The sequence below is a fragment of the Babylonia areolata genome, chromosome 27 (genome assembly GCF_041734735.1).
Source record: "Babylonia areolata isolate BAREFJ2019XMU chromosome 27, ASM4173473v1, whole genome shotgun sequence".
Classification (NCBI taxonomy): domain Eukaryota; kingdom Metazoa; phylum Mollusca; class Gastropoda; order Neogastropoda; family Buccinidae; genus Babylonia; species Babylonia areolata.
In genome coordinates this window covers 14,004,734-14,029,349 of record NC_134902.1, presented here as the reverse complement: position 1 = coordinate 14,029,349, position 24,616 = coordinate 14,004,734, and the positions used below count along the sequence as shown (strand labels likewise).

General features: G+C 41.7%; 1 protein-coding gene across 1 annotated transcript; it reads left to right on the top strand.

Moving 5' to 3' along the window:
• Positions 1-603: 603 nt before the first annotated feature.
• On the top strand, positions 604-20,500 carry LOC143301348 (uncharacterized protein KIAA0930 homolog). The gene is made up of 10 exons (XM_076615568.1): positions 604-733; positions 3,450-3,598; positions 4,037-4,141; positions 5,521-5,598; positions 7,158-7,259; positions 8,574-8,717; positions 10,079-10,276; positions 12,258-12,429; positions 13,819-13,968; positions 18,602-20,500. Exons 1-10 carry the CDS (start codon positions 604-606, stop codon positions 18,640-18,642), a joined length of 1,269 nt encoding a protein of 422 aa, XP_076471683.1. The 3' UTR covers positions 18,643-20,500.
• The last annotated feature ends 4,116 nt before the right edge of the window (positions 20,501-24,616 follow it).

Below are 24,616 nucleotides of genomic sequence, written 5' to 3'. Positions count from 1 at the left end.
GTTTGTATAATGTGCTATGTTGCACACACAGAGACACACCGTCTGCACACACACACACACACACACACACACACACACACACACACACACACTGAGAAGGAGAGACAGAGAGAGAGAGAGAGAGAGAGAGAGAGAGAGAGACAGACAGACAGACAGACAGACAGACAGACAGACAAACTGACAGACACATACACTCTCACATGTACACCAACATGGATGCATCCCCCGCCCATCACACACGCACGCACGTACGCACACCCACACTCACACCCATACATCCCATACCTACACCCCCCTCCCCATCCCCACAGCCCACCCCCCCTCCCGACCCCCACCCCCCACTACCCCCCACCACACCCCCACCCACACTTACACGCACATTACTCGCTCATATCCGCGAAGAGAACATTTTCCACCACAGTAGTTTTTCTTGCTCCCTCACGTCAAATAGCACACCGCATGTTTGAGTTTCATTTCGAACGTTTGACACTGTGTAACATTTTTCATAAATTGATTTTGTTGTTCGGAATAACTTGATTGGAACCTCTATGAAGGCCAAAGCAAGAATCAAACCGTTTGAGATCATTTCCTATGGAACGGAAGATGGCGGATGAGGAGGAAACACCGACTGGTCCTCCGGACACACCGAACAAACCGAAAAGTCCTTTGCATCTGATGCTGACTAGCATTGCAGACGAGAGAAAAAAGTTTTTGTTTGGACAGACAGATTCAGGTTGGTAATTTACGTAGCTGTCTTTTTCTTTGACGCTGCACAAATGTTCGCACTTTGGAACCACTGACTGTGTCACCAGATGAGGATGATCTCATGTGACTCAGTTTGTTTACAAACGGTCCCACGAACGTTACTGTAAATTTCACCTACGATACCTACAATATCCGAACCTCGCTTAACACGTGGAATTCGTAGCACTGACAGGCATCAGCATTTGTTAAACGAACTTGCAAAAACCAGTTTTACGGTATGAAATGGTAAAAAAAAAAAATCTTTCTCCCTGTGTGTTGTCTTCCCGTACACTTTTGTTCATGTGATCTTTTCATTTCTTAAAAGAAAAAAAAAAGTATCTAGACCTCCACCAGTCGATGTACTTTTGTTTCGTCGGTAGAAAAGGTACAGAGAAGAGCGACTAAGATATTGCCAGAATGCAGAAACATGACTTATGATGAAAGACTAGGATACCTTGGGTTACCATCTCTAAAAGCCAGAAGGGTGAGAGGAGACCTGATCCAAGCATATAAAATATTTTACCAAGTGGACGATATTGATTTCGACGCTCTATTTCAGTTGAGTAAATCTGACATCACAAGAGGCAATGCAGGCAAATTGTTTGTTCCGTTTTTTAACACTAACCTGAGGAAACATTCATTTGCTGTCAGAGTGGTTGGCAAATGGAATTCTCTTCCGACTAACATTAAACTTACTAACACTTAACAGTTTAAAGACCCTCCTTGATTCAGATACAAATTTTAAAGATATAGAATATGACTTTGATAACTGAGACTCTTCTCATACCAATCAATATGAAATTCTTTTTGTAACTGTAACACGCTGCGCTAAACACCATGAAAAATACTGGCAAATCAATTGATGGAGCACAAGAAAGCCGTGAGGCTATATAAGCTCCTACCTACCTACCTATACTTTGTACCTTTATATATTGATTTGCTTTTGTTTTCCCTTGTTCTTTTGACTCCGTGTGTACTTCTGTTTCCTTGTGTTCGTTTGTCCCCATGACAGTTATTGTGTTTTTTTCCCCATGTACTCAAAAGGCGTGCACGCGCGTGCGTGTGTGTGTCTCTGTCTCTCTCTTTGTTAGTTTGTTCTCTCTCTCTCTCTCTCTCTCTCTCTCTCTGTATTTTTTGTTTCTTGTCTCTCAGTATACTGTTGTCACCACTTGTACTTTTGTTCTTTTTTCTCCCTGCCCATTATCTTTTGTCTCCCCCTGGACTTATATATATATATATATATATATATATATATATTATATATCAATGTTCTTTTAATTTTACTTGTTTTTTTCCTCCATGTGTGCTTTAGTCACGATTGGGGTTTGGCACCTCCAGTTAATTAAGTTTAGCGGGTTCCCCCCCCTGCCCCCCCTCCCCCCCTAAAAAAGATGTGAAAAAGAAGAAGGGAAAAAGAAAAAAGAAAGAAAGCAGTAAACCTATACAAAAGTATACTCATGCACTTCCTGTCCCTTTGTGATGACAGCACAGTTGTCATGGCTCGTTGGTGATCATTGTGCCTGTGTTCATGTTGCACCTCTCTTTTCCTTCCCTTCTTCCCCTTTTCTCTCTCCCTTCTCCCCCCCCCTCTCTCTCTTCCCCTCTCTCTTCCGGTCTCCTTCACCACCCTCTCCCCTTCGTGTGTATGCTCAGCTTTTGCCAAGCACATTCTTTCCTTGGAATATGTGTGTGGCATGTTCCAGTTCTTAAATATTTTGAACTCTGAGCTGAGTTCAGAAACTTATGTAGTCAAGGGAGAAAGATATCCCTTGGCTGTTGATGCTGAGCTCTCCTAAGAGAGGGGTCACCGTTCAGCGTGTGAGCTGTTGGGTGCTGTCTGTGAAGTTATGGGGCGTTTTCCTTGTCACCCCTTTCTTCTTCGGTGTTGGTCTGTGTGACTCCATGTTTTCACCCTGGGCCAGTGGTGTGCCTATTTATCTGGTGACAGATTTTTCTGTGAGTTCCCCCCTCTCTGTGCCGCCACTGTCTTTGACGGAAATCCAGGACACAACTCTGGGACGGTCCTCGTTCCCCTTCTACTGTGTTCTTCCCAAAACTTCCTCACGCCAGCTTCCATTACTGTTTCCACTCCACACTTCCAATGTAACCTTTCCCCCTTCCCCATTGCCCCTCTCATCCTGATCCTACCCCAGCCATCGAAACTGCAAGTGTCGTCAGTCTTCATCTGTCTGGATGAGTTCAAGTCTGAACTCTGGCAGCGTAGTTGAGTTGAACTGGTGCTGCAGTTGACTGTGAAATTGTAATAGAAATGTGCTGTGGTTAGACAGGGGATATCTATTTGAATGTTTTGATTTGTTGTGGGTATTAATTTTTTTATGACCCCAGTAAAGAACCGAGCTGAACTTTTCTGTGTCTGTGTTGTCAGGACGTTAGCTAGTCTGGGAAGGGGTGGGGGTACATGGGCAACCCCTTACGGGTTGTGACAACAGTATACAGGCATTGTATGAAAATGAGCTTAAAGCAATAATCTAACATAAATGTGAATGGAATAATTCAGAAAATACTACTAAAATTGGTATTATCAATGATGAATTACTCTTGGCATTATAATATAAGGATGGTAGTGATAACTAGATGGATACAATGACAATGAGAAGCAACAAAAACTGATGATAAATTCCTAAACCAGCCAGATGCATTTTCAAATGACTATAATGTTGTGTATATTATGTTTTCTTTTTCAGGATTTGAGCTGGTGCCAAACAATGCAGATAACTTTTGGACAAACTTGTTCATGACCTATTTTTCATCTGGAGGCACCTCCCCTGATGATGACATGCTCTTCTATGTCAAGAAAAACCCCGAGGTCACAGATAAACATGGGAAAATGAAGGTGTGTTTATTTTTTTAGAATGAAAGTTTTATTTTGTTTTGATGATGATGATGATGGCGATGCTTTTATTTATTGGTGGTGGTGGATATGTTGATGGTTATTAAAAAGAAAAAAGGTAATTAAAGTAATTGAATGAAGCAACATTAGCATTTTGTTAAAAAAAAAAAAGTATTTAATGCTATAGCATTTTCAGCTCTTGCCTTGTAGTTAGGCCTGTTGTTTTTTTGTTTGTTTGTTTTTTTGTTTACAAATGCAATTACTTGGTGCTATTTTGTCATCTAATAGTATTATGATAGTGTGGAGATTATCTCTTCAGCCCTCGAGGCTGGTGTCCCCCCAACAACTCCCTAAGTTGAGGGCCTGATGATGATGATGAATGTAGTGACTCCTGGTTGAGGTTCGTACCTCTGTAATGTGGGTGTGGTTTGCTGTGTGCAGCCCCTGATGGAAGTGTACAGGAGGGGCTCCAAGCACCTGCCCAAACTGAACGACCCCATGGTGGACTGGGAAGAGACAGTCTACCTCAACATCATTCTCCATCAGGTGGGGTGACAGGCTGTTTGGATGTTCTTGTTATTTGCTGCCTTGTGCTGTTAGTAGAAGTTTTCAGAACTTTTGCTTCATGCCTACTTTCCTGATGTGTCTTCCAGTGCCACAAACAGGATCACCAGTGTTGTATTTTTTTTTTATTTTTCATTATTAGTTTCGGACCTGTCTTGAGCAGTGGAGGTTGGAGAACTTGCTGGGGTTTTTTTTGGTAATGTTCTGTTGAGTTTAGCTTTTGTTATTATTTGTTTCTGATGTTTTCTTTGTACTTAACTGAGTTAACTTTATGCTTTGTATTTGTTAGCACCAAAACACGTCACTAGTATTGCAGTCCTTGGTACTTTTTTGTATTGTTGTTGCATTGGCTGTCCCATTATCTGCATGATTTCAGTGGCATTACACCCACATTGCTCATTCTGAGTTTCCCAAATACATACGCACCCACGTTCATCTGTCGTGGTCCCAGCGTCGGGGCGTCCACAGGGATCCTGGGTGCTTTCAGTCCTGTCTTTAGTAGCAGAAGCCATGGAGCAAGTCCACTGTGGTAGGGAGAAGGGAGAAGGGTAGGAGATGGAGGTGGCGGAGAGCAGGAAAAGGTGGTGAATCCGTAAGCTCAGTGGGTTTAGCATCGAGGTCACAGTTTGAAATTTTTTTGTTCAGTGCTGTGGGCACCTGAAATGAAAAAAAAAAAAGGCATTCTGTCTGTCCATGTGGCATGTGCTGTTTTTGGGTGGCATCTTGTGTAGGTTTAGACAGCCAGGTCTTCTCCCCGAGCAGTAAAAGCCAACAGGGTAAGAGCCAGTGAAATAGGCAGCAGCAGGAGATGAAGTTACAGATGAGCACAAAGTTTCCGCTTTTATAGATCTGGAAACTGGTGGTTCACAGAAGTAGGCATGGTTCAGGGGAAGGGTGAGGAGGGTGGGGGGCAAGAGCAGGGGGGTGGGGGTGGGGGGAAGCATACCAGAATATTTGGTTTTGTTGCTTCGATGTTGCAGATACCAATCTCAATAGAGCTTTCCATGGATCGTTTGAATGTGACAGTTGAACTTGAAGAAGTGTTTTTCAGTTTGACTGGAGTACAATGCCAGTCAAAAAATATTATTCAGAATGGCTGCAGTGATAGTCAAGAAAGTGTTGTTTTGTTTTACTGTATTCAAGTGAGGAATGTGTTGTTTAAGTTTAAAACAATGACACTGAAAAATTTGCTGTTTCAGTTTGACTACAAATATGTTGAAAAATTGTAAAATTGTGTTGTTTCATTTTGACAACAGTGACAGTGAAAATTACGTTGTTTTATGTTCACTACAGTGGCAATGGAAAAATGTGCTATACAGTGATGTTTGATAAAGTTGAAGGTGAACAATGTGTTGTTTCAGTTTGACTACAATATCACATGTGCTGTTTGCACAAGAACGGGGGTTCAGGAGCTGCAGACATTGAAGAAATGTACAAAGGTAAGCCAGTATTTTGCTTTTTCTTTTTTGTTTTATTTATTTATTTATTTTTTAAATTGTTATTTTTCTACTTGTTTCTAGAGAAGAATCTTAATTTGGAAAGGCATGTTGATGAGTGTTGGGTATATGTGCGTATGTATGAGCACTTCATTTTACTGATTTATTTATTTATTTTTAGCTAATTTCATCTTGCTGTCTCATCTTCTGCACAATCTCAGCGGAATTATTCCCACATGACACATCCCTAAACCTGCCACCACAGCCTCATGAAGTCTCATACTGTCACAGTGCCAGTGCTGGCAGTCCACAGAGATCTTGAGACAGTAGACTGAAGGAGACCCTCCGCAGCCGCTGTGTCACTTCTGTGTGGTGCTCAGTGGTCCCCGTACTGATGCCAGTAATCACTTGACAGTGCTGAGTTCAGATGGAGTGAGTGCCTCCCTTGGGGCAGAGACTGCCACTGCCACTGCCATTGATAGTAGCAATGAGTCTGTTAATGTTAAAGTAAAAAAGAAAATCTAGCCACAGGTTCAGAAGTGGAGGGAGATTTATAACTTTGGTCAGCACATGAAAGCCATTGAATCTGGGATGTTGTTTATGTTTTGTGTGTGTGTGTGTGTGTTGTGGATATCCGGTGATGTAAATTTGAAACCACATGACATAGTATCCAGTGTTGGTTAGGAAATAAGAGCAGACACTAAAAACATGCAGCAATGAGGATGACCCACAGTTATGTGGTCCCAGTCTCTCATGTTTGAGCCCATTGCACGGTCAGCTCAGGGTGGACCTAAGGAGCCAGCAATGGGCTGAAAAATCCCATAAGGGTGCGCCTCTGATGGGGGTTCAAATCTACGTCCAGACATCGGTCAGTCTTTAACGCTAACCACTTTGTCATTTTGACTGGTGTTTTCATGTTAATGCTTTATGTGTGTGTAAAGTCAAAATGGTTTTTAATTACACATACTTTACCATAACCCACTGGTGCAGACTCTGGCAGGGGTCTTGATTCCTGGCCTGCCCAAAGTACTAGTCCGCTATGAGGAGAAACCAAAAGCAGCTGCAGCAAGTAGCCTCCCTTGGTAGTTACCTCCCTTGCATTAGCGGAAGCAGCATCCTCTTTTCCGGCAGCCATTAAAGTCAAGATGGTTTTTGAGGGTAAAAGAGTAAGCTTATACGGCTTTTTTCATCCTGTGCTCAGAGACCCCAAAAAGAGAAATGTTAATACGGAAGAAAAGTGTGAGAGAAAAAGTGAAAAGAACCTGGCCGTAAATGTAGGACAGATCAGGAAAACCAAGATGGCCGCCGTCAAAGAGGATGCTGCTTCCATCAACACAAGGGAGGTAACTTTACAAAGGGGGGCTAATAGCTGCAGCTACTTTTGATTTCTCCACATGGGTGGACACGTAGTTTGGACAGGACAGGAATCCAGACCCCTGCTGGAGTCTGCACCAGTTGGTCATGGTGAGCATGTCAGATTAAACGTAATTTTAGGAAGAATAGAATTTTCTGTCGTCATCACTGGATCTCGTCTCCTGTTCATGTTGACCTGCGTTGTGCAGAAAGTGTACGCCAGCCCAAGCCACAGGGAGATGGACAGCAAGGGAACAAGTGAACCCGTCACCTACCCCAACATTTACTTCACCATAGACCAGTTTGAGGAGGTAGGTAGCTCGTGGTGACACTTCTCTTTTTGCATTGGCTGCATTTTTTCTTTGAATAGTCTTCCGCATGGCTTCAGTGGCTTTTTACTGCTGTGGTGTTTTGTATTCTGTTGTTCGTCCAGGCTGACAGGCACATTTGTAACTCGTTCCAAAGAGTTGTGTGGATGTGATCTGAAAACAAAGACTTTTTTTCTCTCTCAGCATTTGGTGTGCTCTCAAGGACTGACAAGTGTGATGCGTCTGTGAGTAGGCCAGGCATCTGTTCGCCCTGTCACACCCTAATTTAAAAAGAAAAAGAAGAATTAAAAAAAAATTTTTAAGTTGATATCATGTAGGGTGTGTAGATCAGTCCATGAGCGACGGGCGCAATAGCCAAGTGGTTAAAGCGTTGGACTTTCAATCTGAGGGTCCCGGGTTCGAATCACGGTGACGGTGCCTGGTGGGTAAAGGGTGGAGATTTTTACGATCTCCCAGGTCAACATATGTGCAGACCTGCTAGTGCCTGAACCCCCTTCGTGTGTAAACGCATGCAGAAGATCGAAATACGCACGTTAAAGATCCTGTAATCCATGTCAGTGTTCGGTGGGTTATGGAAACAAAAACATACCCAGCATGCACACCCCCGAAAACGGAGCATGGCTGCCTACATGGCGGGGTAAAAACAGTCATGCACGTAAAAGCCCACTCGTGTACATGCGAGTGTACGTGAGTTGCAGCCCACGAAAGAAGAAGAAGTCCATGAGCTGTGACACCTTTGAATTGGAAACTGAAACTGCTTGGACTGGAAACGGGATGATGAAAGGAGGCTGGGAATTATGTATATATTTGGTCACATGTTGTGGGAGAGTGAGAGTGCTTTGTTCCATAGTTGGACTGTTTTGATCTTAGAAAAAAAATTCATATTCATCTACAATTCATTGTAAGTAGTTTTTTTTGTTTTTTTTCTTTTCCAATCTTTAAACAGTCTTGACCCACCTGCAGGCAGGATAGAATGTATACACGTGTGTATACTTGTGTACACACACACACACACACACACACACACACACACACATATGCACACACACACACACACACAAACATACGCATACATACATACACACACAAACACATACACATACACACACACATACACACACAAACATACACATACATACACACACACACACATACACATACATACACACACACACGCACACATACACACACACACACACACACACACACACACACACACACACATGCTTTATCATCTCTTCACAGCCTCACACTCACTCACGCAGTGACTTCACGATGAATCTTATAAATGTGCAGGCGTTTGAAGACCTGATCGTGCGTGACAGTGAGTTTGTGGCTGTAGAGCTGGTCGCCAAGGACAAGAGAGGGTCCAGCTATGAGAGCACGGTCTTCCAGGGCTCTGTCAAATACGAGGCCCTTAAACGCACCTACGACAACAGGGTGAGCTGAGAGCTGACCCAGTGCAAGTGATTCATTCACCAACATTTTTTTCTTGTTGGAAGCTCCATTCTTATCCTATCGATGATGTAGTGAGTAGACCATCTGCTTAGGAAGCAAGCGTCCCAGGTTTGATGCAAGGACCACGATTAAAAAAAAAAAAAAAGAAGAAAGAAAAAAGACCGAGACAAAAAAGTAAAAGAAAACGGAATTTCAGGAAGACCTTAACTTGGGTGATAGTTTTATTGGATGAAATCATAAATCGAGGTTACGTGTATAGCGTGCACTTTGTGCGTATGAAATAAACCAAAGCAGTGAAAAAGTTGACCCAGACAAAAAAACAACAAACAAACAAACAAAAAAACAAACAACAGCAACACAACAACATGGTAAAGAAGTGCTTATTTTCAGAACAGTGTATTAAAAAGAGCTTTTGATAGGATAAGAATGGAGCTTACAACAAGAAAAAAATGTTGGTGAATGAATGTTTAGATTAAAATAGATAGAGGAAATAAAATGCTTGTTAAGAGGAAAAAGTATGGTAAATGAAGACTTATAACTGGAAAAGTATGGAAAATGACTGCTTATAACTGGAAAGTTATGGTAAATGAGTGCTTATAACTTGAAAATTATGGTAAATGAGTACTTACAATTGGAAATAGTATGGTAGATGTCTAAACACTTACGTCCTGAAAAGCTTGGCAAACAAATTGGCCCACATCTGCTGATTATCGCTCACTTCATAAGATTCGGAGCTCAAACACTTTTCTCCTAAAATGAATTATAAACATGCCATACCCCATTCAATGGAGCAAGTGTTTGTAGACCATACTAGTAAAGTGTTTATTATTTAAGATGTAGGAACTTAAACACACTCTCTAAGGTCTTTGCTGTCTTGTCTCAGGGGAAAAATGTATTCTTACTCTAACATGCGTCATGCTATTGTAAAAACAAAAGATTTGTTCAGGGCTGACGCATGGAACAAGATTTGTGAAATTATTGGTTATTACATGGCACTTGATATTCCTTGTTTACTAACATTTTGCTTACATTATTAACACTACTTGCAGTATTTAATTTCCTGTGCGTTATTGCATACATACTGATTGTATGATTATGGCTACTTGCAAAAAGTCATATGTATTTTTGCTAATGTGTTGATTGTATTATTGTCACTACTTGCATTATCTAATTTCTTTTATATTATTGCTCATATGTTGATTGCATTATTATCACCACTTGCATCATTTTATTTCCTATGCATTACTGCTAATATGCTGGATGTATGAAATATTTTCATGTATATTTACTTGCATTATTCTATTTCCTATGCACTGTTCCTGGTGGTTCCCCTCACCCAACAGACCAGCATGACGTCACGGGTGATGCAGCGCATGTCCTTCGGGCTGTACAGCGACCGGCGACGCGTGGAGTTCATGAAGATGCGGGGCCCTCGGGGCAAGGGTCACGCCCAGATGGCGGTCAGCAGGGTCAAAGGGTCAGGGCCAGAGACGCCCAAGGTGGAGGACTTCCCCATGTCTGACTTTGAGGACGAGGAGCAGGTGAGGCCGGGACTGGGTGTTCCAAGAGAGAATGAATGAATTGTTCAGTGAGGCAGTTTATAGCATGAAGGAAAGTATGAATGTATGATAGTCAGTCATGTCTGACCATGACCATCAGAACAGCAGAGGAGGCAGCTGCTGTCCCGGTAATCTGGGATAGAATTTGATTATAGTGGAGAGTGTCTTGCCCAAGTTTCATCCATACTCTCTTGGCCAAGAGGGTTTTTAGGACAGTCTGTGTTGGGATGGTTCCCAAAGGCCAGTTAGCCCCCAAGGCTGCAGCACAAAGAGCCAGTGCAATCTTGACTCCTAGTTTTGAGAGTCATAGTCCTTCGCAAAAGACTAAGCTGTAAATGACTTCCCGTTTCAATGGAGAAGCCATTGATCACACAGCTCTCTTTGCTGAGAGTGATGCCAGCTCCATGTTGCAGTGTTTGAACAGTCCAACTTTGTACTGTCTTGTGTCACAGAACCAGAGATGTGACACATGATTGATACCAGCTCCACATTGCAGTGTTTGAACAGTCCAGTTTTGCACTTGTTTCGTGTTACAGAATCCATATGCTGTGCCACGCATTTAGTGATGCCAGCTCCACGTTGCAGTGTTTGAACAGTCCAGTTTTGCACTTGTTTCGTGTTACAGAATCCATATGCTGTGCCACGCATTTAGTGATGCCAGCTCCACGTTGCAGTGTTTGAACAGTCCAGTTTTGCACTTGTTTCGTGTTACAGAATCCATATGCTGTGCCACGCATTTAGTGATGCCAGCTCCACGTTGCAGTGTTTGAACAGTCCAGTTTTGCACTTGTTTCGTGTTACAGAATCCATATGCTGTGCCACGCATTTAGTGATGCCAGCTCCACGTTGCAGTGTTTGAACAGTCCAAACTCTTACTGTCTTGTGTCACAGAACCAGTACGCTGTGCGACCCATTTAGTGATACCAGCTCCACGTTGCAGTGTTTGAACAGTCCAAACTCTTACTGTCTTGTGTCACAGAACCAGTACGCTGTGCGACCCATTTAGTGATACCAGCTCCACGTTGCAGTGTTTGAACAGTCCAAACCCTTAGTGTCTTGTGTCACAGAACCAGTACGCTGTGCGACCCATTTAGTGATGCCAGCTCCACGTTGCAGTGTTTGAACAGTCCAAACTCTTACTGTCTTGTCTCACAGAACCAGTACGCTGTGCGACCCATTTAGTGATGCCAGCTCCACGCTGCAGTGTTTGAACAGTCCAAACTCTTACTGTCTTGTGTCACAGAACCAGTACGCTGTGCGACCCATTTAGTGATGCCAGCTCCACGCTGCAGTGTTTGAACAGTCCAAACTCTTACTGTCTTGTGTCACAGAACCAGTACGCTGTGCGACCCATTTAGTGAAGCCAGCTCCATGTTGCAGTGTTTGAACAGTCCAAACACTTAGTGTCTTGTGTCACAGAACCAGTACGCTGTGTGACCCATTTAGTGATGCCAGCTCCACGTTGTCACAGAACCAGTACTCTGTGCGACCCATTTAGTGATGCCAGCTCCACGCTGCAGTGTTTGAACAGTCCAAACTCTTACTGTCTTGTGTCACAGAACCAGTACGCTGTGCGACCCATTTAGTGATGCCAGCTCCACGTTGTCACAGAACCAGTACTCTGTGCGACCCATTTAGTGATGCCAGCTCCACGTTGCAGTGTTTGAACAGTCCATACTCTTAGTGTCTTGTGTCACAGAACCAGTACGCTGTGCGACCCATTTAGTGATGCCAGCTCCACGTTGCAGTGTTTGAACAGTCCATACTCTTAGTGTCTTGTGTCACAGAACCAGTACGCTGTGCGACCCATTTAGTGATGCCAGCTCCACGCTGCAGTGTTTGAACAGTCCAAACTCTTACTGTCTTGTTTCACAGAACCAGTACGCTGTGCGACCCATTTAGTGATGCCAGCTCCACGTTGCAGTGTTTGAACAGTCCAAACTCTTACTGTCTTGTCTCACAGAACCAGTACGCTGTGCGTCGCATGAGCGATCCCAGCTCCACGTCCGGGTCCCGTTTTCCTGGAGGGTTTCGGCGGGCCGTGTCCATGAAGAAGTCCCGGTCAGACACAGAGAAAATGGACTCTGGCCTGGAGAGGGAGGAGGACGAAGTGGAGGCTGGCACATTCCAGGATGGTATGCTTCAACTTTCTTTGATGTGTGGGTGTGGGTGTGTGTGGATGTGTATTTTTGTGTGTGTGTGTGTGTGTGTGTGTGTGTTATAATGAGTTTAGGAATGTATCATTTTATTTCATGAAAGTGAGCAGTGAAAATTGCATAATATGATGAGTGTTGGAATGTATTATCTTATTTGATTTAAGTGAACACTGTCTCCGGCAAACCGTTATCTTCCTGTTCATCATTCTAAGCGTTGCTGAATATCAGAGAGTAACAGACGTGTGTGTTGGTTCTTTTGAGAAGCAGAGCTTGGTGCTGATTGTCAGATGATAGTAACAAGAGGAAAGTGGCAGAATTGTTAAGACGATCCTCTGCCAGTACAGAGTGTGTGAGGGTCTGGGTTCGAATCCTCCTCTCGCTCTTTCTCCCAACGTCGACTGGAAAATCAAAGTGAGCATCTAGTCATTCAGATGACACAATAAACTGAGGTCCTTTGTGCAGCTCGCACTTGGTGATGCACTCTGATAAAGAATCCATGACAACTAGAGTGTCGTCCTCTGGCAAAAATGTGCAGATGAGATCCACTCGAAGTACAGATACAGACACACACACACGCGCGCACACACACACGTGCGCACACACACACACACACACACACACACACATATATATATATATATATATATATATTACATATATATATATATATGTGTGTGTGTGTGTGTGTGCACTCAAGGCCTGACCAGAAGATGTGGTATAATGTATATGGGTTTGTCTGGACGTAGATTGAGTAACAGACGTGTTGATTGGTTCTTTCCCAAGCAGAGCTGGCCACAGCTGAGCATCAGTCAGATCAAAGTAACAGTCATGTTGACTGGTTCTGTCCCAAGCAGAGCTTGCTACTGAATGTCAGTCAGATCAGTGTAACAGACATTTTGATTGGTTCTTTCCCAAGCAGAGCTTGCCGCTGAATGTCGGTGAGATCAGAGTAACAGACATTTTGATTGGTTCTTTCCCAAGCAGAGCTTGCCGCTGAACGTCAGTCAGATCAGTGTAACAGAGATATTGATTGGTTCTTCCCAAGCAGAGCTTGCCACTGAACGTCAGTCAGATCAGAGTAACAGAGATATTGATTGGTTCTTCCCAAGCAGAGCTTGCCACTGAACGTCGGTGAGATCAGAGTAACAGAATTTTGATTGGTTCTTTCCCAAGCAGAGCTGGCCAGTGAACGTCAGTCAGATCAGAGTAACAGAGATATTGATTGGTTCTTCCCAAGCAGAGCTTCACTGCTGAACGTTAGATCAGTAATAACTCATGCATTAACTGTTTTTTTCTCAAGCAGAGCTTGCCACTGAACGTCAGTCAGATCAGTGTAACAGACGTATTGATTGGTTCTTTCCCAAGCAGAGCTGGATGAGGAGATCCCGCACAACGGACTGTGGGGCTGGTCCTTCGCTCAGGCCTGGCACCACTTCAAGGAGCGTCGCCGTGCCAACAGTGTGGCGCTGCACGCCAACCTGACCTACATCACTCTCCCCTGGCACACTATCATCGCAGGTAACGCACACTGTGCTGGGTGTTGTGCTGTGTCATGTTGTGTTGTGTTTTATAGTGTTGTGTTGTGTTGTGTTGTGTCATGTTGGATTATATTGTATTGTGTTGTATAGTGTTGTGTTGGATTATGTCGTATTGCGTTGGATTGTATTGTGTTGCAGAGTATATGTTGTAATTTGTTGTGTCATGTTTATTGTATTGGACTGGATTATGTTGTATTGCATCACATTGTGTCGGATTAGGTTGTGTTGTGTTGCATCGTGTTGTTTTGTCTTGTGTTGTAGTATATTGTATTACTCTTCTGTCACAACATATTTCTCTGTGTGAGATTGGCGTTGCTCTCCCTTGGAAGAGCGTGTCGCTAAAATAAAGTGCCGCCCACATTTTCTTTTACTTTTTTTTTTTCTGCCTGCAAATGTATGTGGCTTTTGGTGTTTCTGTGGATGCACTGTTTTAACTGGCTGTATGGGTGTTTTTTGGGGGGTTTGTGTTGATATACCCTTTTACCTGGCTGTATGGGTGTTTTTTGGGGGGTTTGTGTTGATATACCCTTTTACCTGGCTGTATGGGTGTTGTTTTTCTGGTGTTTGTATTGATGCACTGTGTGGGTTTTGATATTGCTGTCTTTGCACCCTTTTAATTTGCTGTTGAGTGTTTTTTGTTATTGCTGTCTGTGCACCCTTTTAATTTGCTGTTGAGTGTTTTTTGTTATTGCTGTCTGTGCACCCTTTTAACTTTTAACCCTTTTTTTTTAACTTGTAACCTTTTACGGCTGGTTTTGGGGATTGATGTTGATGCGCCTTTTCATGTAGATCATTAATAATAATTATTATTATATTTATATAGTGCTGAATCTTGTGCAGAGACAAATCAAATTGCTTTTGCACCAGTCATTCAAACGCATATATAACTCTAAAACTGGACAAACAGAAGACAAAGAAGAGGCAGGGAAGGGAGGCTATTTTGGGAAGAGGTGGGTTTTAACTCACTCGGGACGACAAGTTTTCTCCCTTGCTTTTCCCCACAGACGGCCCCATTTGTAAGGGTTTGGAAAAAAATTACAAAAAATACAAAATACAGAGTAAGAAAATGAAACTTTCAGAACTGGTTTATTACGTGTTGAGCTATTACATAAAAAAAAAAAAAAATCAAATTCCTCATCTTATTTTTAGTTTTGCCATATGTAGAAAATACTGCCAATGTTTCGCCCCTAATCACCATACCCATGCTCGCTTTCTGCATTAAATTCATTTTCTTCTTCATCATCATCCATCTCTTCAATGTCTGACCCTTCAGTTTGTAGCATTTCAAGTACTTCGGCAACCCTAAAATGTTGCCGTTGCTGCCTTGTTCGCTTCACAACATTTTGAGAAGAGCCCGCTTTGCCAACAGGCTGACACGTGAGCAGACGACCGGTCAGTGACTTTGTCAGCATGTGTACGAGATGGGCCACACATGTCAGGCTGACCAGTCATATCATTCGATTGTGGAGTGACCCAGAATAGCACACTCTGCTTGGCTAATCACAAAATCACATGTACAGTGCGTGATGGATTTTTATTTCTTGAAAATGCTATTCCATTCCATCATCTGAAACCGAATACATTTAATGTAGGAATGCTCATACATTCCTTCGTCTGGAGAGAGTTAAGGCCAGACTTGAAAGAGCTGAGTGTGGAGACCTGACAAAGCGAAAGAGGAAGTTCATTCCAATTACAAGGTCCAGAGACAGAGAAAGAACGGTCGAGTGTTTGAATCTGGGTATGCATAAACAGAGTGGATCCGAAGCCGATCATAGAGAGCGAGATGGAGTGTAGAGGTGAAGGCAGCCACGGAGATAGGAAAGGGCAGAGTTGTGAATACATATTTTACATAGAGTGCTGATCTTGTACTTTATTCTGTGTGAGACATGGAGCCAGTGGAGATGTTGCAAAAGAGGAGTGATGTGCTCAGATCTTTTCTTTCTGATGACGAGTCGGGCAGCAGAGTTTTGTATGCACTGAAGGGACTGAATGGATGAAGCAGGCAAACCAGACAATAGAGAGTTACAGTAGTCAAGGCGAGAGAGAATGAGAGAAACAAGTCTGGATGTTGCGTCAGTGTGGCTGAATTTTAGTATTGGTGTGGATGCACCCATTTAACTGGGTCAACTGTCAATCAGACAGGAATTGTGAAGGTCTGAGCACTGCCAAACAAATTGTCATAGGTATGATAATGAAAACAAATTCTTCAAAATCCAAAATGGAAGAAAAAACTGACACTATTCTATCGCTATTGGAGTTCATGGACAATTCGACTTACATCGTAGGGAGAGGTTTTTGCTGCATACTCTTAACTTCTGTAAAAGTTTGGAGTTGATAAGAGGCAAAAAAGTAATATATTATCTTTTTTTTTTTTTTCAATGAAAGGTTCAAGAGTTCTTTTACAAGAAATAGGCAGAACAAACTATTTTCCTTGTCAAAGACCTGATGTAAATAGCTAATTCTTAGAAAGTAAAATAAAAAGATGCTTTATGATTTTAGGAATTGATATTTTCTTGTTTGTTCATAATATATTGTGTTGTTGATGTTATTGTTTAAACCTTGTCAGTGTGTGTGTACAGTACTGTTGCTCAGCATGTTTATTATGTAATCCCTACAACTTCTGTTACATTTTCCTTGTTTATTGTGTGTGGTTAATGAGTAGGGTTTGGGGAGGGGTACTCTTTTCTTACAGATTTAAATGAGTCAGACAAAAATGCTAAACAGAGAGAACACGCTGACTGATCTTGCACCAGTTTGACACAGATCTGTTTACCAGCCAGAAAGGGGAATACAAAGAATTTTTTTTTCTTTGAAAAGTGGAAGGGTGTATGGATCCAGAAATTTGTCAAAGTTAGACTGCGGAGATGTCTTAATACTCTGTACCCTACACTCAAGCAGTGCTTGAAGGGATCTTGAACTGGATCATAAACCTAGTCAGGGATGCACAGGGGAGGTAACCTACTTCGGAAGGTTATCGGCCGTAGCTACTTCCGTTTTCTCTGCATAGGCGGGTAGTAGTTTGCACAGGACAGGAATCAGACCCCTGCCGGAGTCTGCATTAGTGGGTCACAGTAAGTATGTTATTTAAACGTAATTTTAGGAAGAAAATTTCCTTTGGGGTCCGTGCTCAGATTATTACATGTGTGAACCACTAGCAAAGGGAAGGAACTTCAACGTAATTTTTCTTGTAGATTTGACGTGTCAATTTTTTTTTTTTTTTGCTCATCAGATTAGTTTGTTTTTTCAGCGTTTTGTCACATCGATTTGGCCAGATGTGAAAGGCCAGCTGAAAAGATGGTTGAGGAGATTCAAATGGATTCTGGAAGTGATGTTGAGGGAGAATTGTTGCCTATATCTCCCACCGTTGGAAGATAAAAGAAATGCCGACGTTGTTGAAGAAACTTGAGTTTTGGCAGTCAGTTGGTTTGTATAGTTAGTTTGTGTAGTTTCAAGTAGTTAAGGCCATCAAGTAGTTAAGGCCATGCTATGTGTGCATCTGCTGTGTTGCTTACTGAGAAAAAAAAGTATTTTTTTTGCATTTGTGATGCAGCACATGAAAACCCGGCTAAAGTCAGAACTTATCATTTTTGACATTTATGTGCTTTCAGAAAGTTTAGAAATAACAGATTAACATTAAAAAAAACAAAGAAACAGAATGGCTGGGACTTACGCCGGGTTTTCGCATGCTGTGTCACATTTGGGTTGTTTTTTTTTTTCCTGTGTGCTTATCTGTTTGCGCATTTGATAATTCATTAACTTATTTTTATTCATGTATTTTATACATTGTTTCATTTTTTCTGCTTTAAAAGCTTTGGGATGATAGTGAACTAAAAAAAGAAAAGAAAAATCTTCGAAATTTTGTGCAGTCTTGACAGAGAAGCTAGTCCACAACAGGTGTTAAATTCAGTTTGAGGAGGGAGCAGGGTCAGATCATCATAGCATTATCAGTTAGGAAGTGAATTATATTACATTAAATCTTCTTGTGTTTGGGTACAGTCATCTTATAGTAAGAATGTATATATATATATATATATATATATATATATTTTTTTTTCTTACATTTTATTTCTTTTAGTTTTGTTGCCTTGTTGGTGAAGTCCCACCCCCTGCATTAGTTTTACTTCAGACTGCTTGGTAGTCCCCATGGGCTGGGGAGGCTGTCTTTAGTTGACTAAAATGGGTGGTTAACTCTTTTGTGACAGATGTTTTTAAAGGATGGTTTTGGCTAATATTTCTCGTAAAAGTAAGACTTTGAAGGATTGAACCATTTCCGTACAGAGTTTTTTTAAATTTTGTTTATTATATATATATATATATATATTAACCATCATAGATTGTTTCAGACCTGCCAGACTCCTCGGCCCTGGGAGAATCAGTGCTTTACATTTTTTTCTTTTATGTATGTGTGTGTGTACTGAAAGCTCGGGTAAAAAAAAAAAAGGTTTAGTGAGTAACCTTGCATTGCAGATACCTTCCAAAGTATCGTTGTGCACTGAATTTTTCATATCATTTCTTAATACATTGAAAAAAAAAACCGAAAAAAAACAATAAATTTTTTTTTTCAGGTGTGATAATGATATTGTTTTCAGCAAGCGTTTTGTTGCATGTTGCAGATTTGTTAGAGAACAAGGTACAGCCGGTCCTTACCCACTGAAGTATAAGGGGAAGTAAAAAGAGTTCTACCTCCAGTCAGTCCACACGCCACGCCTGTTATTGTCAACAGCAACACAAGTGGTCGCATGCCTGGTGCATGTGTTCCCCTTCATCCACATCTTGTCAGCGTGACGCAGGTCCTACACATTTTTCTCCCACACACGGAGTTTGTGAGCCTTGTTGTTCGGTGTCTGCAGAGTGAAATAAGGTGACGGTGTGGGTCATGCACCTCAGTGAGAGAGGATCAGCATCTCTGGGAGGTGTTTCTTCTCTTGATCTACACAATGGTGAATGTGATACAACTCTTTGTGGTGTTTCTGTGTTCATGTTTTAGATTGCTTTTTATGCTTATGGACGATGTTCACTAGTTTACATTGAAATGATGGATGTGTGGATTTTTTTTTTTTTTTTTTTTTTTTTTTTTTTTTGCTGGGGCATTGTTTGAATTTTAAAAAATTGAATGTGCATGCTGTGTTGTGTGAACATATTAGGTCAGTGGATAGTGTACAAAGGCTGTTGTTGAATTTGATGAAGTTCTGGTTTCGTTTCTCCACTTCTGAAATTGAAAAAAGTTTGGGGGTAACTGTTTTATATCATGTACATACGCCAAGTGTGATGAGTATGCATGTGTGCGTGCATGTGCTCGCAGTCTGTAAATGCGTCTGAATGGGTGCGAGTGCAAGTGTATGATCATGTTTCCATATGCATGCGTGTGTACTGTGCTCTTGCATGCATTTGTGTATCAGTGGATGAGAGTTTCAGGCAACCCGTTGGATTGATTTTCATTGTAGATTTGACTGATAGATACATTGATTCAAATATTTATTGCAAACACTCATTAGTTTTGACATTGACCTGTGTTCAAAGTCAAGAAAACAAGTCGCAGCATTAACATTTATTACTTAAAAAGACGAGTCCACCATGTATGTTGTTACTGCATTTGCATGATTTTATTATTCACAGAAAGCATTTTCAGATTTTTATCAAAGGTTATAAGGCATTTCATATTCTTAAGGCTGTACAATCAGATGACCTATAAGGTGTGCTTACTTATATGGAACTGGTTTTTTGTTAATTTTTATTTTTAACTTATTTTATGATTTTTTTTATTTTATCTTTGATGAAATACAAATGTAACATTCTTGAAACTGTTACCTGTCCGAAAAAGAAGGATTTTTGGTCATGACCTCATCAAGGAGAATCGGTTGGCCCTTAAAAAAAAAGACTGTTTAAGTGTCTTGACAAGTTGTGATCAGATCTGAGCATGAGAGATATGCTGGTAACATACTTCAGTGGGCTTGAATTTATAATTTATGTCAGTCATGTGAGTGTATGTTATTTTTGAACACATGAACTGGACGCAGCATTTGTTTGATGTTACCAACTGGGTCTGTGGAGATTTGGTTGTGGCATGCTTGTAGACTAGACTTTCTCTACTGTCTTGCTAAACCTGTGGAAAACCGTGAGTGCTCAACGTCTGCTCCCTTGAAAACATAATGCTTCGTTTGCCCTGACATTATTATTGAACTCATTCATCCTTAGCTTTATGGATTATTTCTTAAAAAAAATGAGATGTGGTGTAGCATTCAGGTAATACAGATTAGTCTGCATGCTTTTGACACCTTAGAAACCGAAGAAAAGAGCGACTGCGAACCATATATTTGTTGGTAATATGAAGGCAGGCGACTATGAAAAGGCACTTTGACTTGGCATGTGTTGATCTCATGTTGAGTTTGTATTGTTCTCTGTTTATCATTTACAAATGATGACCACAGTGCTTGACTGGCTGTGTGGACTGAGTGTTACAATGCTGTCGGTAAACAGCAGTTATGGTTGTGAAACTGTAACGCAGACAGCAATATCACAGGTCTACGGTGGTTGGGGTTGGGTGGGGTGGGGGGTGGGTATGGTGGTGGTGGGGCAGGGAAAGCAAAATGGAGGAGAATTTTAGTGGTTTGTATGGAGTGTCCTCACAACTGCCTCTCACCAATAACCACACACCTAATTCAAAAAGTGCAGTGCTTGCCTGAAAAAGCCCAGGCTTGATCTAGATAATGTGGAAAAGTATGAGCCAGTTTCCCATCTTCCTTATTTCCCGTCTTTTGCAAGGTGTGTGAAAAAGGGGAAGAACAACAACAAAAGCAAATTCTGTGATAAAAGAAAAAAACAAACAAACAAACAAAAATGTTAACCCCTAGGCTGCCTGCATGACGAGATAACTCGTCATGGCAAGCATGTATGCTTCGCTGCCTGCATGACGAGATAACTCGTCATCGAAATATTCTGACTTTTCCCTGGTTTGCATTCACTTCATTGGCAAAAATAGTGGTAGCTTTAGCCTGGGGAATCTCTCTAGATTCTATTCATAGCTAGAAACCCCATCTACGTCATGAAGCAGTCCTTTATTTGAACGTTTTGGTTCGGTCACTGTCCAAGTGTTTGCCTGACTTCTCTCCTCGCTTGCTCAACAAAATGTCGGACTGACGCCGTGCTCAAGACATGCGATCGTGACGAACTAAATCAACCAAGATTTCTTTCTTTAGCTGATGCTCAGAAGGAATTGAAGCGTAAATTCGAAGAAGATAGTGATGAGCATTTATAGGACGATCTGATAGAAAATAAAGGGAGTAATCAAGAGAGTGGCCAAGATGCGACTGTCAGTGAGTGATGCCGGCTGTACAGATGTTAGCAGACGACAGATGACCGAATTAGCAGCAGAGCGATATTCTTGGCACGCAGCCAACGCGGTCTGATGAGAACTGAATCAAGTGACCGTGTGAGAGGGGTGAGGAGGAAGGGGGTGCAGACTGAGGGGGCGTGGCCTCACATCCATCGTATCACTTGGAGAAGTCACAATGTATTGTGTACCTATCTCTTAAAAAATATATACATATATTGTGGTTGTTCTAGTATGATTTTGTGTTTAATGATGTACACCACACGTTTTCAGTCAGCCAGAATAAAAGATCTACTCTTTTGCATCTACAAAGTATGAGCTCATGCCCAAATCTTTGTGTCAACAGTCAGTGCTACTTCAAGTCAGGCCTATACTTACCTTTCCTTGGTAATATTCTGTTCCATTTTGCTCATTCATCTTCCCTACCTTTATGTGTGCTTGTTTTCCTGTTCTTTTCGTTTGCCTTTTTTTTTTCTTCAGTGGATGAGAATGCATGAATGTGAGCAGTTGGCATATTTGTGTATATATATGTGCACAATATATAGTGCTTTTTGGAACAGTGTACAGTCGAAAACTGTCAAGGAGGAATGCATACACTTCATAGCTTGTGAGCTCTCGGCTTTTCATATTTTAATAAGATTTTAATGAGATTTTATGATAATTTTTGTGTGCCCCACCTGAATCCATTGGTCTGTGAAATCGCTTCTGGGCATAGATTTTAAGCAGGGAGAGAGGAAAAAAAAGTCAAAATGTAAACTGATTCTGGGTTTGGGACACTGCTGTCTGTATGTCATGTATATGCTAGGTGCCATAGGATTAGAGTGCCAGAAAAATGAACATAGGTGGTGAGCAAGAACTGTGTTGTGGTTATAAAACGAATTTGTATCTTGAATATTTTACTCAAGCATACCTTGTAAATTCCCATTGATTGCATACACGATTTTCAAGGAGAAATATGCTAGATTGTTTGTTGCCTAATTCTGGAGGTGTTATTAGCAAATACCATCACAGAATTGACATTATGTCTTAGCTTCTGGTTTAGCAGTTGTAATTGTTGTGGATAATTCCACCAAGATTTTGTCACAGGGTGAGAAATTTTAAATGGTATGCGCACTTGTTAAGGTTTGTTAAACAGTGTGTGTTGCCTTATTGGAATGGTTTGAGGTGCATATAATTTTGAAACATTTAAGACATGAGCATCCGTTAATGATCTTCAAGGTGACGGTACATTTGTATGTAACTGCCTCATCTGTATTCATAACTCATTCCCAGGACTGAGAGAGAGGCAAAAAAAAAAAAAAAAAAAAAAAAAAAAGTCTTCAGGCAGCTTAATATGGAACAGGAAACAGAACAGAAAGATTGGACAAAGACAGAGACAAAGCCTGAGATCTGGCAAGTCTGCTTTTAAACTCAGTGTTTTAACAGCTGTGCCAGACTTGGTGTGGGTGCTGCCTTGTGGCTGTTCATCAGGAGGAGAACAATGGAGAAGGGGAGCTTACTGGGGAGGCACTGTGGGCAGGATTGGACTGCCGTCGCACTTCTGATCCAACGTTCACCAGTGATCAGGGTTTGCAGACCCCTTTTTAGGCATGGTGTTGTGTTCTTGGAAAAGGCACCTCCCCCCCCCTCCCGCCTCTGATTTTTCAGTTCAGAGTTTGACCTTGGCCTCAGAGAAATGTATTTTTTATAACTGGTAGAAGTTCCCAAGGATTCACCCCCCCTAATGAATGAGAAAATGATGTGACAATGTCCACCGCCTTGTGAACTTTATCATGTGGTCAACCACTGATTGATTTAAAGTCAGTTACTTGTAAGGTGGAGAATCCTCATGCCTTGAGACTTTGACTTAAACCCCAGCTTGGCTACTGAAGAGCATGTATGCTTAAGGGGAGGCCGATTTCTGTAGCATCTTTGTTAAGGGTTTGGATTCGCATGTTTAAATGATCCTGTCATATCAGTTTTCGGCAAATTAGTGAAAACAGTTTTATGTGTACGTACATTCATTTATGTGTGCATATATCTGTGTGCGTGTACGTGTGTGCCAACTCCCACATAAACCAGGGAACAATCTATGTGATAATTAAAAAAAAAAACCCACAAAAAACAAAAAACCCAAGCATAACACCTCACTGCTTACAGGAAGATGTTGATGTGTACATGACATAAGGCTGTATCTATAGTTATAAGGAAAAAAAAAGAATAAAAGTGTAGCAGAAGAAAACCGCAGACCAGGTGCCAGTTGCATTGCTTGGTTCTAACTTTTTGACAGTTACACGTGACTAAATGCCTTCGTTGACCGAACTACGCCATTGGTCAGTTCATACTACATACAGACAGTAGCGGGTTACGACCATACTAGGCTCTTCTGTCCGAGCAATGCAACTGGCTCCTGATCTATATTCCGCTTCATGATTTTTTTCTTCTCCTTTTGTTGTTGTGTGTGTTGACTTGACATGTCATGGTAAAAGGCCAGTGAAGCTGTTGTACAAGTTTGGGAACTTGACAGTCATTATGATGTCTTTTACTTTAAAAAAAATTTTATTTATAAAATTTCCTTTTTGTCTGTGCCCTATTTTCCACCCTGTAGTGTTTCATTCAGTACCATTACCATGATACTGCTTGTCTGAAATCCTCCGACCACACACTCCTGTCTGTGTTTTTTTTTTAAATTTAATTTTATTCTATTATTTTTAACCTGTCTGTGTTCTGTCGCCACCTCAGTGCTAGTGCAGCAGCCTGTTCTTACCTGTGTTGGCTTTTACCTGGGGGTCAAATCTGCCTAGCGCCAGGTTACTATGTATGTAGACTAGCCTGGAGTGACCCATGGGGAGTAAACTTCTCCCCCAACCCCCATAGTCGGATTTCACCCCCCCAACCCCACCCCCAAGCCCCTAGTAACAGATATGGAGGCCATTCTTGGCTCGCTTCAAATGACTCTTGAGAGTTTATTTTAACACAGTTAAAATCAGTACAGGCTATGAAAGTAGAACTCCCAAGTTTTGCTTTTGTGAAGTTATAATGGAGAGGAGGGTGGTGGGTGGGGTGGAGCCAGTAAAGACTAGCCCAGAATGACCCTCCCCCACTCCCCCCCCCCCCCCCCCACCTTTTTCGGAAAGGGGGTAATTTCCAACTAGGAGGGTGGATCTTGACTAGCCACAAACGACACAGTGTGTCATTCAAAGCTAGTTGAGAATCGTCTTCTTGGTTTGTGGGCTGCGACTCACACCTTCACTTGTGTACATGGGTGGGCTTTTACGTGTATGATGATTTTTACCATGCCATGTAGGCAGTCAGACTC